A 17,238-nucleotide genomic window follows, 5' to 3' on the forward strand; every position below is an offset into this window, starting at 1 on the left:
GCTACCCTGTTGCAAATGCTGAGACATCTCAGTTGTTCTGTAGTACAGTCTTGCTGGAAAAAATAAGAGAATATGGGGAAAAGTCTGTGTCTTGAAGTGCAGGATAAGAGAACTAGCTCTCTTTTGCTGGGAATGTTTCAGAGAGGAAATTTAAATTTAAACAAGCATGAAGGAACCTGAAGGTTCACACTAGTCTCGCACTACAAAATGTATTTGATGTAAATTCGATTTCTGTCTTGAAGCAACTCAAATGATATCCTAGCAGCTGGCACCAATTGACTATCTCCCGGAATTGGCATGATGACAGCAATCAAACTGAATTTATTGCTTTGAGTTTGATTCTTCTTCCGGACTCTTCCCTTTCTCAGAAATGTAATCTAGAATTCGTTCCCACAGGAATGATAGTTGCAAGCCTCCTTTAACAGCAAGGACAGAGCATGGTTCTAATGCAGGTTGAAGACAGGTGGACTGCAGAATTGAGCAGCCAGATTGTATATTCCAGTTGAGAATAGGAAGATTATGCATTTGTAAAGGGAGGAACACTGTTTTTTATTTCATGACATAGATTCTTATTACAGAGCTGATTCACATCTAAGTGTTAGTTTTCTTGATGCTTCTTTTTACTGCTTTAGGAAAGAATCTGCCTTTTCATTGAAGTGGCTAAAATTTAGGCTGCTAAAAATTATCCCGCTCTCCTTTTCCTTTTTCCTTTCTTAAGGGAGGTGTACTAAGTAAAGAGTGAGCCTCAGCCACAAGACCTCAGTATAACTGCAGTTTGGTAAAGTAAACCAGTAAATGCTGCAGTAGATGTAGTCCTTTGCACAGGGAACTATTTTGAAACAGTGCTGTGTTTCTGATTCTTGTTGAAGAAAGTATGTTAGAATTAAGTTTTTTACACTTTGTTTTCTGGTAGGTGTGAAATTAATCACTTTTACTGATGCATCTTTGTTTATGTCAATAATTGTTGTGTCTGGTATTTCAGTTAGTTTTTAATGCTGGCTTCTACGTCCTCTTGTCAGAAGAGGGAATAACCTGAAATAGGTGTGCTTTTGCTCACATTTGTTCCTAGAGCAATTTCAGTGTTCCTTGGGCAGGTGGAGGGGATGGGATTCACAAAGGGCACTTCTCTTTGAGCCTCCCTGGCCAGTGATCCATAAGTGGAGCTTATGGCAAAGCTGTGGCTGGAGAATGTTCACATGGCAGCTGCCCATAGCTGCAAGAGGACCCCTCTGTGCATCTCTTGGGAGCAGGAGTCACTCAGGGCATCACACCTCTGTCAGAAGTCGGGGGATCTTGTGCTGTGCTGCCAGTGCAGGGTGGCAGTGTTGGCTCCTGACACCTAACCAGCTCCTCCTGCTCTCTGCCTCGGGTTTGGCCCTCACCCCGCCTACTTGGGACTAATCTCCTATTTGGGTTTGTGGTAGGAGTCATTCTCCAGGCTCTGCCTCTCATAAGCATACCTCAGCTCCATGCAGACAGGTTTCCCTGTGCTCACCTGGCAGCCCCTTGTCCTCAAACAGTTTCCTAACAGGCTGATTAGGCACAGTGAACTTTTTCTTCATCTTTTTGTTGTTGTTGTTATGTAAATGTTCTCACTTTGCAGCTCTAGATGACGGGGATTTGTAGATATCCTCTACCCTGTCAGTGTCTGAAAATGTTCTCCAGGTGTTGGGTACCCTTGTTAGGAGAAAGACCTGGTGAGGATGAGCTGGGAACTATTTCCTTGGAGAAAAATGGAGCCCAGAAATTTGGTCTCATGTTATTCATACATCTCTGCCACCACATCCTTGGGATATCAGACAGAACTAGTCAGACAATAAAATTACTTTCTTAGCAAAGAGTAAGAAATGTGCATCAATATAAAACCAGTCATATTCCACACTCTGCTGGAAATTTCCAGGTGTTTGTGAATTTTATTTCTGTTGGGTACACCTTTCTTTAGCATCAAGTTATCCTGAGTATCTGGTGAAGTTTGATGCATTGTGGAAGATTGGGACAAACTATGATGGTATTGGTCAGCTGCCTTCTGTACTCAGGCAGGGTTGTTGGTTTAACCTTCCCAGTTAGTTTCTTACAGCAGTGACTTTACTGATTGTGCACAGCTGTTTCTGTCCACCCATTGTGCATGAAGAGTCCTGCCTCAGTGAGTAGACTGCATGTTTGTGTAAAATGCAGCAGTTTCATTTTTATAGGTCCTTAACTCTTACAGATTATGCTAATACAGCCACTCTCGTTTTCTGTTTAAGTAAATTCCTAGCCAAATCAAAACCCATCCCAAAGAAATCTCAGTTCTTTTAAAAGACATTTTCTCATCATGTATGTTCTAAAGAAACCCAGCAGTAATGTCACTAGAGTGACAGTGCTATGTTTGCAGAGCAATGATGTTAAAGGTACTTGGGTTAAATGTAGGTTTACATGCTAAACAGAGATACAAAAATCATATTGTATAAAGGACTGATAAAGATAAATAGATATTCACACCTTAGTTTGTGTATCAAAAATGAGCAAGTTTTCTCTTGTTTTTAATCACCATCTTCCCAAGTGTTTACATTTGAAGTTTTGCTACAAAAGAGATTCATAGACTGCACTTTCCTGTCTGTGTAGATACTCATTGCTTCAGACTGCAGATAGAATAATTTTCCAAATAGCAAGATTTTTTTTTTTTTTTTGGCTGGAAAACAGTAAATGAATATTAGATGAGTGTTTGTAATATCCTGTACTTAAGTTTTAAGCATCAGCTATTGTTCAGAGCTAGACAGCTCTGTAACATAGCAGGAAAAGAGCTTAATGAAATCCAATATTTGGAAGCAGAAGGTAGATGAATTCAGACTTGGAACAGCAGTGCCGACTTTTAACAGGAAGGATAGCTAACATTTGGAGTAATTTCTGTGGGTGTATGACTTTATTTATCACTTGAAGTCTTGAATGTGAACCCTTATGTTTTCTAGAGGATATACTTTGTTTTAGGCAAATTATGGAAATTACTGGTTGAATTTCACAGTTTTGTGAAAGGTGGGAAATAGGCCCAATGTCCCAGGCCTAGAATCCTGTAAGGTAGGTCAGATGTGTTGTGTTCCTGTTAGCTATGAGGTATTGTTCCACTGTGCATTAGGAATAAACACCTCCACTCCGTAAATGACTTGCAGAAATAAGTTTTATCTTTAGGGCAGAGGGAGGAGAAATTATTTCTTTGCAAGCTCTTGGTACGGAAGGGATCTTTTCATTGTTATTTTAATACACTTAAGACTACTTTGCATTTTAAAGTTTAGAGAGACCCTGTATAAAAAAAGTGTTAAAACAAACACAGTTACTTCTCTGCTGGACTTTAAAAATTTGGATGTTTTGTCTCCTACTGGAAACAAACCTTTGTTAGACCAGAGTAAGGTAGAAAATTGAGATTCTGTTTTTATTCCTTATGCATTTAGGTACCAGGCTGTTCCCCACAACTACCAAATTGACTCTGGTGCTGATTTGATAAAAGTCGAACGTTTAGACCGTGCCAAAGGCCACTGGGTGATGAAGACCTTTGGGGATGGGGGAGCATTTATCAAGGCACTGCTTGGGCTGTGTGCTGGTGCTGCCTGGAACAGGACGAATGATCCTGCAGGAACAGGAGCTGTGATCCTCTAGGACTCGCGGCAGGAAACCCGCCCAGCCTGACCTTTCGCTGCTCTCAGTTGTGGCGGCTGACTGCTGCGGGCTGGTGCTCCCGGGGCTGGAGTGTGCTTTTTCTCTGGGAGTTGTGCTTGAGTTAGCCTGTTTTGTTGCCCTGGAGACAGAAGAGTATGGTATGCTTTCCCCCCGACCAGAAATAGTTTCCTGTACCTTGTGACCGGAGTGCTGTACTCCTCCTCTGGTCTCTGGCCAGGCTGTGTGGTGCTGGAGGGATGGGGTGTGGGGTGGTGACCTCTTGTCACAAGCTCTGGTGTGGCTGCTGCCCATGAACACTAGCTGCCCTGCCAGCTCCCCTCCCTCTGCACGATGGTGTAGGATTTCAGGGGAGCAATTGCTCTTGATTTACATCTCCCATGGCATTTTGATGGTTATGTCATTTTGTTTGAGCCTTGCTCCTGTCAGCTGTCTGTCCTGACTGTCAGGACTTGGTAGCTGAGTAGCACGTGGTGAGCTCTTGCCTCTTCTTCCCCCTTTGCTCAGCTGTTTTTGCTGTCTGCTTCTCTGTGTCCTTGTACTTGGGAACAGATTCTCAGCAAGTATAGCTGTGCACGAGGGCAACGTGATCTGGGTGGATGAAGGATCCCCTTCTGTGGGAGTTCCAAGTAGAGCTGAGGGGGAAAGTGGGGAATTTGCAAGGCTGAAGCATACTAGCAGGCTGTGGATATTTTATCTTAAACTGTTGTCCTGCGGTGAGAATCTATCCTGAGTGCAGAGTGTGCAGCACGGTCTGTTACTTTGCAACTGTGTTTTGCAAAACTTCATTTGTGAGAGATGCTGCTAAAAGGGAAGCAAAGACACCCCCACCCCTCCCAACCAATGCAGATGAAAAAGTGCTTGCACTGCACCAAGGCCTCAGGAGCATGGAAGCTCTCCAGGCTTTCTTGCTGCCTGGTATTTTATTGGAGAGTGGTTCTGGCATAGAACTCTAAAATATATGCAACAACAACAATAATTTTCAGGACTGAGAAGGAAGGAGAGATGAAAGGAGTAATTTACCTTCCCCCATCCCTGAACAATAGCAGATGAGGATGTAAGCACATCTCAGCCCTATAAAGTATTAATTGGGACATTTTCTATAGTTCAGCAGTGGAAAAGAAGACAGGAATCGTGCAATGCCCTGAGCTTCTATTCCCAGCCTGGGAGAGAAAAGTGTTCTGTGCTGAGATTTGGCTCAGTCTCTGTCTTCTGCTCATGGGGAAGAGAACAATTGCCCAAAGCCTTCTTTATAGAGGGAAGGGAGGATGATGCATATACCAAGGAGCTGAACTGGCAATTTTCAGGTAGAGTAGTGCAGTGCAGTTGTGTTGATATGGATCTCTAGTAGGGTTCCTATAAATCAAAGGGTGCTGCATTCCTACCAGTGATCTATTTGAGTAGTCCAACCAGCCAAGGGTCCTGCTTACTCCTGAAGGTCTGTGTGTCACAGGGAGGCAGAGTCACACCTGTGCTGAAGGTATGCTAGAGAGAAAATGTCAAGAGTGGGCAGGGGCTGCTACTTCCCTTTGCTATGTTCTTCAGATGGCTGGAATGGGAAATCCAAGGACAGGATGTTCTTGTCTTGTTCTAGGCATCTGCATCCACAAAAGTCTAGATTTTAGCAGCTGCCATGGCTGCCTAAAAGATTTTTGTCTCCCTCAGTTCCTTTCAGTCAATCTGTGCTTGTCCAGGGTGAGCATTTCACAGGAGAAGATGGGGGTGTTGTGGTGTAAATTCAGGAGTCAACCACTGCTGTAGTGAAAAGTCTCAGGGGCTAGAAAGCCCCCTGCTTCTTGGCTGAGAAAGGCAGAGTTGCTCCAACTTCTCCTTTCCTTGAACTCACGCATTTTTTACTCTCCTTGATATTTTTCTTTAATCCAGATGAATGTCGTGCTTGAACTGATGTTGCCTTTGGGCTGGAATAAGCAAACTTAGCATTTGAGCAGAACTTCTTGCCTGGAGATTTCTAAGTGCATGATCAGCATTTCACCAGTGAGTCTGTCCATGGGTTCTGAAGTATGGTTACCTTTACAGTTCACTGAAGCTGGCAGAGTTCCCTACTTCATGTGCTGGCTGTGCAGTAGCAGGAGCTGTGTATTTCTCCCTCCTACTCTGCCCTTCTTTCGCAGTGTTTCTTTGGAGTGGAAGCAGTTCCTTGTCCCATTTCATGTGTGTTATTTCTTCTGAGACTTTTTCTCCTGGTGTCCAGCACTGGAGAAAGGATTTCTCCCTGAAGGGGTCTCACTGGAAGTGGCTTTGCATATTTGGGAAGCTGATGGAAGAGTGGTGCCTTTCATTCTGCAGCTAGTCACTTTGAATCAATGCAATACCAGTTTAGTGCTGGCTTTGATGTGGGAGCAGTAGTCCTTGTGCAGCCTCAGCTACATAGCCCTCACCTGAAATGGTTGTGAAGTTTTGGGAGACAGACATATTCCAGCTGTTCCCAGCCTTTGGGATGTCTGCTGGGTCACTGTATTCCTCTCTGTTGAATATGAGCAAGAGCTTAATTAAGGCAGAGTTGTGGTGCCTAACACCTTGTTTTTTATTCTCTTTCAGATCACCAGAAACTGGAACGTGAAGCCCGAATTTGCCGACTTCTAAAGCATCCAAATATTGGTAAACTTCCTTGAGCTCAGAGGGGTGGGGGTGGGACAGGAGTAGCAATGTGTCTCAGCTAGCGTGCTGTAAGAGAGCAGATGTATTCAGAATGTTCATAACAGCTCATCAAAGTTGCCTGTTGAAGTCACCTCAGTAGTTTATCTCTTAGACAAATTCTGCATCCAACCATGTCCCATTCCTTAGCAAACCCATTCCTTAGCATCCTGACCCAGTCGTTCACAAAGAGTATTGTGTTCCCGCCTGCTCACCCCTGCAGAGCTGTCCCTGCTCTTTGGGTGATGCATGGCCCTTGTCTGCTCATCTGACATTCCACAGTGGGAGTGAGGTGTTGTGTTTGTTTCCCCTACATCTGTCTTCTGTTTGTTCTCCTTGGGCCTTACTGACATGCCAGTTTAAATGCTGTATTCAGAGACATGCCTGAAGTTAAAGGGAGGTGGGCTAATACTTCAGCTCCTCTCATTGCAGTGGCCGCATACTCTGAAAACAAGAGACCAAAACTGAATTGCCCATATTGAAGGGGGGGAAAAAAAGAGTACTGGAGCAAAGGGAATAGTTTGTCTAAAAATACAGAGGGAGGCAAAATAAGGCATAACATAAAAAACCTAGCTTATTTACTGAAGTGTAGAGAGAGGGCATGGATTTTTATCTAGTTCCAAAGCACCATGGAAGCTTGGACCATTAATAATCCTCTTTTTAGCTTTTTAAAATAAATAAAGCCTCTAGGATCCTAGCTACAATCTGATTTGAGCTAATTTATTTAAGAAAACATTAAGAAATACCAAACTGCCACTTTTAACCAAACCACAGTTAAATATCCATTCCTGGGAAGACTATGATGTATTACTTTGTATTACTTTTGCATAACTCAGTCAGTGGAGATAATACTTTAAGGGCATCTCTCTGGTCTTCTGCCTTTCAGCTTTGTAATCATTTGCTCCTGTCCTCTGAAGGTCTGGGAGAGGAAAGGTGCCTTAGACCATACCCCATGGACTGGCATCTGTACTCTGTTCCGTGTGTGATGAACACGCAATTTCCACAAGCTCAGGACCTCACAAAGTTCCTTAGCAGCAGCTTTTAATCAGAAAGAGCTTTCTTGCATCTGAGTGTAGCTGTGGTATGGCTTGAGAGGACCAGGGGCCACCTTCTGCAGGAATTTGCACTAATGAATATATTAGCCAGTAAATGTATTTCTCGGCAGTATTCAGAGTGACTGAAACTCTAGTTTTTGCACTTTATTTGCTCTGTAAGACTTGCTATACTTTGTTTAGTAGGTGATCTCACTTTATTTTGACCTTCACTTGCATCATCTCTCCTTTTCATAATTTCTTACATCTTTTCTTTCCAAACCTCTCACAGAGTATATCTTACACACGTAAGAAAAACCACTCTTATAAGTAAACAGCATGGATAGAGAAATGTATCACATTCCTGGTTCAATTCTACACTTGTAACAAGTGGCAGTGCTTGTCTCCTGTTCTGTTGTGGAAAAACACTGTTTGGGGGAATGTCAGTGGTCCTTGCATTTTCTACAGAGACTTTCTTGTCTTCCTAGAAAGAGCAGTTTTTCTATTAAGAAAAGGAACTAGTCATTGTAAACTCACTGAGTGCTCACAAATAAAAATAAAGGAGTTAATTTTTATGCCTACAACACAGAACCAAAGTGTGTTGAATAAGACCTCAAGAAGACATACGGTTCTTTCAGCAGTCCTGTGAAAATCTTTTATACCTGGCTGGTTCCAGGCGTGTTTGTACTTAAAAACCTTTAATCCTTTCACAGCCTCTGGTGGCAGTATTTCAAATGTTTAATTTTTCTGTCAGTTAAACATTAAAAACATAATTTGCCTTTCTCTTAGCTTGTTGTTTCTAGTTTTATCTGGAGTATCTGTGGAAAGTAGCTTTTCTTTCTTATAACAATCTTCTACATATTTGAAGACTGTTATAATGTCTCTTCTTAGTCTTTTTCTTCAGACTAAACAAACCTAGTTCTTTCAATCTTTTCTCATATGTCATATTTTCTAGACCTCCAGAACTTTTTTTCCTTTTCCCCCTCCTCCTTCTCTGGACTCTCTCCAGTTGCTTCATATCTTTCTAGAAATGTGATGCCCAAAACTGGACATGACAGAGGTCGTGTCACTGCTATCCAGAGGGGAAAGAATTGCACCTGAAAGCAATTTATCTGTCCCACCCAAGATGTTTGTTTTGTACAACAACCTTTGAAGCTTTTCATTTAAATATATTGTTTATACATTTGTTTTCTGACACATTATTGGTCCGGACTACTTTCTGCACAACTTCTGGCAAACAAATAATTTTTCCATCTTGCATAAATGAGGATCCCTATTGAACTGTATATTAATTTTGTCTTTATTAAAAAAGACACAAAGAAATCCAGTCTGTGGGATCCCCCCTCCACATTTGTCAAAACCATTTTGATTTATCTTCTGGTAGTTTAAAAGGGTTGCAGCTCCCACAGTAACATGCTCTATAACAGCAATGCCATATATTGAATCATGTAGATAGTTAAAAACAGCGTTGAATACTGTTGGACTCCAGTCAAGCTCTTGAAGATATCACTTGATACATTGTTCCAGTTTGACAACGATCAATTCTGAGTATTTTTCAATGAGTTGTATATACTGTTGTCAGCTAGTTTTGAATACACATTTTTTTCTTAATTGCTTGTGGAAAGAGCATGTAAGATGCTGTCAGAAGCCTTGCTGAAGTCCAGATGCTACATGCAGTGCTGCTTCCATGTGCCCTGGGCTTGTTATGTTGTCATAGAAGTGAAACATGTTGTTCTGATATAGTGGGTTTTTTTCCTTGAAATGTGTATTAGCAGTTAGTAATCACCTAGTTACTGGCATTCCATGCTGTAAACTCTTGTGGGTGAGTACTTAGTGTGTTGCCTCAGTGTGAGCTATGTGATTAACACTGCACAAACCATAAAGAATTCTGCAGCTTTTGCACTTGCTTTCCATTTCAAGTTTTGTTGTTACTGGTTTTGTTGCAAACTGTGTTGCAACAAATCACGGTCTTCTGTGGTGACTGGAGCCTGTAGTGAGTGAGTCTGGGGCAGAAGACTGAAAGTTAGAACTCTATGAGGCAGACTGCTTTTCTCTCTTGCCTGTATACAGGATATAAAGCAAACCTCTTGTTGAATTTGTGGTCTTATACATCTACTGCCAGACAGTTGATTCTGGACTGCGATGCACTGACTGTAACACTGCTACTCTGATAAAATTCTCTGATACTCTGATAAAATAAAGATTTCTGTAGATACAAAGTAGCAGTGATATTTCCATTTGCTATTGCCTCCTGAAATGAGTGCTTTCCAAGTTATTCTAACATGCCTTCATCAAATATCAGCTCTAATTACAGCTTTGGCTCTGTAGTTGGGTATTTGCCTTGTCTTTAGATGCACATTATGGCCAAGGTAATCACAGTGGAGTAATCCTCCTAAAAGCTTGGTTGCAATAAGGTTTTTTTTATCTAGACAAAAGAAAGTTGACTTGAGGCTATTTTCTTCTGTTTTCCAATTTATGGTGTGTGTGATATGGAATGTGTCATTATAGCTGGTCATACTTCAGTAGAGGAAGGACTTCTTTCCCTAAATTTCAGTTTGTTCTTTGTCCTTCTGACAGCTTCTAGAGAACTTAGCATTCTGGCCCAGAGAGCCATTTGCCAGCCATGGTCATCAGATACAGCAGAATTGGACAGAGATTAGTCAGTGATCTGTTCTTTTCAAAAAAGGCACCCATTACTGAGGATATGGGTATGTAAAAGAGGCAGAAGACAACATCATTAAAACCCCACTGTCCATAAAGAGATAAAGTGCCTGTGGAAGTTGGCAAGAGTTATGGCTCTGTGGGAAATTCCACTTCTAGAACAATTTAGTGCTCCATTGATTCACTTACGTGTAGTTCTTGTGACATTAGACATGGACGTATTCGTGAACATGTAAAAGAGAATGATACAGCTGCTTCTCCCTTGACCCCTGTTTTCCTGGAAAGAGGCAGATTTCTATAAGAACACTCATGGCCCTGACATTTCATTTGCAGATGCTATGCTGACTGTGCTGCTGAAACTTGTGCAATTGCTAAGATCAGACCTAAACTTAAAATGTCTTGAATATCAACTCTTGCTTACAGGAATAGCTCTTTTGGTCTCTTGCTTAGTTGAAAACTTTAGTCAGGCTGAAAATCTGAATTTGATTTTTAAGTCCTATAGTTCATCCACTAAAGACACTGTCTTGTGGAACATTCATTTTTTTCCCATGCTTCCTGCTACCCATCAAATGTTTAAAGCAGTGACAGAGCTGGGAACCCTAGAATCTTTCTACAGGTTTGTTCAGTGCAGATGTGAAGTTCAGAAAAGTGTTAAATGTGACCTTTCCTGTCTTAGGATTCCCAAAGCAATAATGATGCAAAATTTCATCAAAATCATCATTCATAGCTTTGGAAAGTCTTTTCTAGCCTTGTCCTACAAAGGTAAGGCTGTGGCTTGTTCAGTGTACAGAGCAGAAGTCTGTTCTGTGTATGGATTTTGTCTACAGTGTGTACTAGGTGTTAGCCTTCTCCTAAATTTTTTTTGTTATGGCAGTCTAAATATGAGCCTCTTCTCTGGATTTGTCACCACTTGATCTGTACTCTTTCTTAGGTATTTTTCATCCAACTGTACAAAAGTAGTTCTTGAATATCTTTTGTTCATAGTTGGAACCAAGCACTTCTGGTTGGTCATTGTGCCCCAGCTCATGGCAGGCCATTGCTGTGAAGAACTGCATGCACTTAGGTCTAGAATAATAAAAACACATCTTTTAAGAGAGGTTGGTAGTAGCCCAAGAGCTAGCACCAAATAATTTTTCTGATTTCTGCCTTTGTGTCCTCTGCTGAACTGCTTCAGAGTTAATTTCTTTGAGGGAGTTTATAGCAGTGGTGAAATGCTGTCCTCAGCATCTATCAGAATTATTGCTTTTTCAGGTTTTTCCTACTTCAGACTTCTTCTCCAAAATATACTTGCACCTGAATTCTTCTTATTTTAACTTCTATCCGTTGGCTTTTCTCAGCATAAAACCCCAATTTTGGATGTGTCCTTATTTAAAATGGGGAGGAAATGGTATAGAAATCTCCTGTGAATTAGAAGAATTTCTTTTGACCCAGTTGAGTTTAATTTCCTTTGACAAGTGGTCTGTCCTCCCAGTACCTCTGAGCTGTGGGAGCGATTTTGATGGATGTGTAAAAGAAAAGGGCTCCAGTTTGTGTGCCCTTAAATGACGATTACAATTGAGGTGTGATGTGGAGCAAAGACAGAAAGAAGGATGCTGTGCTTCTGTGTACAGCCCAGCTGGAGAATCCCACCATGCTCATTATGAACCTTTGTGGGAAACAGGGTGCATGGGTCACGTCTGCAGACTTAATACTGGGTTTGTTGTCTTGATGGTATCAGCCAGAACTTCAGGTTCACTCATTCCTCATTTTAAGATACTAGTCTTGATAACAAAACCCTCAGTATTTCCCCCGACTGCCATTTGAAATGTTTTCTTATCACCTTTTCATTAACAAGAGATTTGAACTGCTTCCTTAGTGAACAAGAAAAAAAAAAAACGTAGGCTGTGTTTTGCTGTAAACAGCAGATTTCCTTGTTTTCATTCGGCTGCAGGCATCCAGACTGCCTTTGCAGTTGGGACAGAAAAGATGTGATGTGCAAAGAATAGTTAAAATGTTGGGGGTTCTCCAGTGTTTTGGCCATGATTGCTGCCCTATGAATACTCAGGGGTATCCAAGTGGGATGCTCCCATGCATGGCTGGCTGTTTAAATCTACTGCCCTGTGATTTCTGTTGCTGGGGGACTGCTTCTGGTGCAGAGGGGATGGTATGGGGAGGGTGGAGTAGGGGAAAAATAAACCTTGTAGGAAGAGTTACGCTTTGGAACTTTCTCAGTTACTGAGCAGCTTTTCCTTGGAAGTGTCATAGGGCTGTCTGAGAGGACAGCAAGTTGCTGAGCTTCCTAAGAGGTCAAACAATAATATTCTTGGACTTATGCCTTTATCCTGCTCGCCTCCTACCTTGCCAAAAGGAAAACAAAAAAAAAAACCAAACACCAACAAACACTCAAAAATCCCTCAAACAGACTATCAGCTGAAGTGAGCTCCTGCTAGAAAGTTTGAACCTTTGAGCTGCAAGTTATCATTTGTTATTTCCAGTCTCTGCACTGTTAGAGACTTAGGTAAGTGCCCATGCATGTTTGCCTGATAGAATGCTTCCCAAAACCCCAGGCAGTCTACCTTTTAATTTCTCATTCTGATTTTCACAGTTAATTTCACTATTATTTGCCTCTGTTTTCTTCTTTTACTGCCACCTCTTCCTACACCTTTTCCTGTAGTTTTAAGAAAACCATTTCTCCATAATCCATCTCAATGTGGGAATGGAGTAATGATTGCATTTTTTTCCTTGCCAGGGGATATATTTATTCTGTACGTCTCTCTGGTCTGTACTAGAGACATATTTGGATTCCATTTTTCATCTATTTAGCTGTGAGATTTATCTGTATGCAAGCAATCCCTTAAAAAACTAAATAGTGGGACAAGGGCCAGATTCTATGCACTCAAATGTACTGCAAAAATCAGAGGAGGATTCCCCTACTTCCTCCCTTCCTCCCCAGCCTGAGGAATGGAGGGAGCCTCCTTTGGGTTCCCTCTGCCCGAGGGCTGCTCGGGCAGGGGGTGGCTGCACTCTGGTGAAATCCTGCGGCCTTTGGAGCAGAGCCCACACCTGTGCCAAGGGGGCACGGCCATCCTGGGCAGTGCGAGGCACGACTTGAGAACATCAGCTTCACACAGCAAGGTTTGGGGATGGCAGGCAGAGCACCTGCCTGCATGGATTCATCCCTGATGTCAGGAATGCCAAGATGCAAAGCATTGTATGAGAGATCCAAAATTTGTCGTGGCCACTATCTGTATTTTATTAATTTTAATAAAGTGGGTGTTCTCTGCATATTTTTTTCGAGACACCAGTGTAGCTGGCTTGTTATTATTTTGGGTGTTTTTAGAAAAAGCTTTCATGTAATACTAGTGGTTATCAGAAGTACTTTGCTTATCTGCTATGTGGCTAATAGGAAATTATTAATAACAATTCTGGATGGTTGTGATTGCACTGTTATCAGGAGAGCAGGAAATATTCCTGTGAATGCACTCTTTTGGCTCATCTAATGTTTAAGTAGGGCATTCTAAGTGTTATGTATCATGTGCTGAACTTAGCTTTTCAACACAGACATTGTAAAATCAAAGGAAAAATAACATTTACTTGGCACTGCAATGTTTTTTAAAAATACTTTGTGCGGGATTTTTTCTTTTTACTTTTGCTTTTTACCTCTGCAGAAAGACAGGTTTCTTAACAGGAAAGGTACTGTTCTTCCTTCAGCTCCTTCTATGCTGTCAATTTCTGTGCATAAGGGAATTTCCCAACTGGGCACTGTCTTAGCCTCATTTTTTGGGGCTGGAGAGTTAAAAAGGTTACAGTGAGAACAATGGTGAGGGGGACAGGAAACCCACCTCTGTGCTTGTGGGCCTTCTCGTACTTCCTTAGCACTGTTCCTTGTTTTTCTTTGCAAAGCCTGCAGCAGCTTGGTTCTGCCTGAACCTCAGCAGGGTGTTAACACATCCTCCTTCTCTTCCATTTTCCGAAGCCTTGGAACTGCAGTTGGTGTGAAATGCAGTGTGTTTGGGGAGTTTACAGAGAGCTGGTATATGTCCAGCATACTGTGACCTCGCTGTGCCAGGTTTGGGAGAGGAGGGAAGAAGAGCACGTTTCTGAGGGGCTGGTGAAGAGCAGCCCGCTGTGTCCTGTTAGCTAACTGTCCTGCTGCTGCTGGTTACTGCTCTGGCCATTAGCTGCTGGGACAGATGATTTCTAGAGGATTATTTCCATTACACAATTTAATGCTTTTTAATAGCAAATTTTTAATTAAAATGAGAGTCCTTTTGGAAGCAGCCTGAGCAGCTGCAGCTGAATTCTGCGTGTTAAATGTAATTAGAGAAACAGCTGGGGTGGGAGCTGAGCACTCAGCTCACAGGCAGTCACAGGTTGGTGGCGGCTCCTCGCGGGACAGACATCCTGAGTGATGTGAACCATGCAGGAAGTGTCCTGGCACACAGCCAGGCTTGGAGATGGTGGGACAGTTCCCGTCTTGGCTGCCCAGGCTGGTGAGCAGCTGGGGAAGCAGAGAGTGTGGGTGGTAGCCATCTGCGTCAGTTCCCTTGTCACTTGTGCTGCCACGGACGATAGTGCTCAGTTTGCAGTCTGTCGGGCCGTGTGTATTTGTATCTATAGTTTCAGCACCTCCTGGCACATTGCAGAGTATCAATGGAAGAGGACATCAGGTGGGTTTTACCCTTCAGTTTTATTCTGCTTCTTCTGGTATGCAGAGTTTCTCGAAATATACCCTTGCAGTGTTTCTTACCTCGTCCATTTCTCCATGATACAGGCAAATGTCTGATGTCTGGTTGAAAATTACTGAAAAGTGAAATTGTGATTGTTCCTAATGAGTGGCTGATGTTTAAATGTTGTGGTTCAGTCCAGAAGATCCCAGAGCACTTTTGAGTTTGCAATACTAAGGCTGCATGGAAGAGTTCCTGTGTTGCCATTACCATGACCCAGGAGACAACCATAAACCTCTGCATTGTCTTGTATTGGCTCTGCAACACCGGGAACTTAATTTGAGAGCCCTAAATATTGCATAAACACAGCACTAAGATGTGTGTGGGTGCAGAGGTAGTTGGCTGATATCAAAATGCTTTACACTTAGGAGCACCAGAGAACCTAGATTTAGCAGACATGATTACCTGTAGCTTGAACACTTTCCCTAAGGACAGGCAAAGACCACTGATATGTAGGAGCAAGCAGATTTCAGCCCATGTTACCTTCTCCTAAGCAGAGATGAGTGATTGCTGAATGAAGATACTGGGAATTGTCCTGTGAAATTCTGCTTCTGTACTTGCTTTTTGTTGCAACTTTGGAAACTTCTTTGCTATAAGACACTTATTTGCACCAGGTTGCCAGAAATCACCCTGTCTTAACAAGAGCCTGCCTGCCCCAACCATGGGCTAAGCTCCTGTACAGCTCTGCTCCACTATTTCCTGTGGATATGGGATACAGGAAATTTTCATCCTGGGGCTTATTGGCAGGCATAAATACCCCTGGCCTGTTGTGCTTGATGTAAGAGTAAAAAGATAATAATATTCAGCACACTAGACAGAGTGAAAGGGAGATGTGGGTCAAAGCTAGGCTAGGCATATTCTGTGTTTGTGTGACCCCCAATACCAATTAGCATATTAGATGACCTTTTCAAGCCTGTTGCTTTTCAAGGTCTTATGTTCTTGTAGTTTGAGTGAATTTTTATAAAATTTGATAGCTCTTTTCTGATTTCTTCATGATTCACTTCAACTTTTGCATTCACAGAGCCTTGCTTTGCGTGACTCAGCAGTAATTTGCATTTGTTGTTAGGCTGGTGCAGTTTGTTATGAAAAAGATTTTCCTCTTATGTTCAGTTGGTTTGTATCACACTCAGGCATCAGAGAGCTGAGTCTGTCTGAACAGGGTCACTTTATTCAGGCATGGAATGCAAACCATATGGCATGACTGTTAATGCATTGCTGTTTTTCACTAAAATGCCTTATTTTCTCTCATTAATATAATAGCTTATCAGTATTATTTCTTTCTAAAATAAAAATTATAAGTGACAAGGATTTTGAAACACTTTGATGCAGCAGCTTTAAGTTCTGCTCTTGAGGCAGGATTTCCAGTGAGATTCTGAAGACAGCAGGCAGGGAAAAGTGATATTCACAGCAGATGTTCTTAGAAAGTGCTTGAACTCCTGGCACACAGCTGCTGTTAGGTTCAGTAACTGCAGCACATCCCCTTGAGCCACTCAGTGTGGTATCAGGCTCTTTGCAAATGTTCTGTATTGAGTTAGGGCCTTAGACCTTACACACACAAGACAGAAAAAACTTGGCCTAACTTGCATCAGGGTGTGCTGAAGATCTGAGTTTTTTGGGGATAGGGAGCCATTTGGTCACGCTGTTTTTGTTGTTATTTGCTTTTCCAAAAGACCAGTGTTGTGGGACATGCTCCCTGTACAGGTAAAATCAGTTTACATAGGATAAGGCTAGAGAGGAGACTGAGAGAAGAAAAGGATGCTTAAACCAGTTAGCTAGGTTGTGTCTTTTGTGTTGTGATGCCTTACAGCTCTTTAACAGTGCAGTTACATATGTGCATTTAAAATTGGAGGGACAGCTTTGAGTAGCAGACGCATCACCCTTGGTGGAGTACCACTGCAGTACCAGATTCGGGAGAAAAAAACATTAGGCTTTCCTTGTGGCTTGCTGAAAACATGGTTTCATCAAGATGCTGTATTGAAACCACTGCTTATTCCTCCCAGAATCTATGTGCTTCTTGGAGGTATCATCCAAGTGGTGATGCACACTTTCTGCTGACTGAGCAGCTGGTTGTGTTGGAAAGGTTTCTACCTACCAGTCTGTAATTGATACTGCTCTTTTGCACAGCATTTGTTCTGGCAGTGCTTACCAGTGCTCTGGGGTTTTAGGTTTTATTTCAAAAGTTATCTGTAAGACTTGTCAGTCTTACAAAATTAGATGTGCACGTGAACTCTATAAAACCCCTTTTTTTGTGGGTGTGGTTGGGACCTTGGTTTTTTTCCTGAATAAAACTTTGGGTGAAGTCTTTCCCCATATCCTGTAGTTGATTTAGTGCCTTGTTGTCTGACTTGCTTCTGTTTTCTTTCTTACTCCCCTCTCTGTTCTTGTCAACCTAACCATTGTAGTACATCCATTAGAGATCTTTGAATGGGAGGAGTCATCAGGTGACTCCAGCTGTGAGTGGTGTTGGCAGGGTCTAATTTCCTACATCCGTAAGAATTCCCATGTTAAAACGGTTTGAATTGCTGCTTCTGGGTAAC

General features: G+C 42.2%; 1 protein-coding gene across 12 annotated transcripts in view; it reads left to right on the top strand.

Annotated features, from left to right (window-relative positions):
* The window catches only part of CAMK2G (calcium/calmodulin dependent protein kinase II gamma), a 119,099-nt gene that overhangs the window by 46,863 nt on the left and 54,998 nt on the right, over positions 1 to 17,238 (top strand). For all 12 annotated transcript variants that reach the window (XM_058842104.1, XM_058842108.1, XM_058842113.1 and 9 more), the window contains exon 3: positions 6,208 to 6,267. In XM_058842104.1, the coding sequence (XP_058698087.1) occupies positions 6,208 to 6,267 (60 nt within the window). The remainder of the gene's footprint in view (positions 1 to 6,207; positions 6,268 to 17,238) is intronic.

Source organism: Poecile atricapillus, chromosome 6 (genome assembly GCF_030490865.1).
Source record: "Poecile atricapillus isolate bPoeAtr1 chromosome 6, bPoeAtr1.hap1, whole genome shotgun sequence".
Classification (NCBI taxonomy): Eukaryota; Metazoa; Chordata; class Aves; order Passeriformes; family Paridae; genus Poecile; species Poecile atricapillus.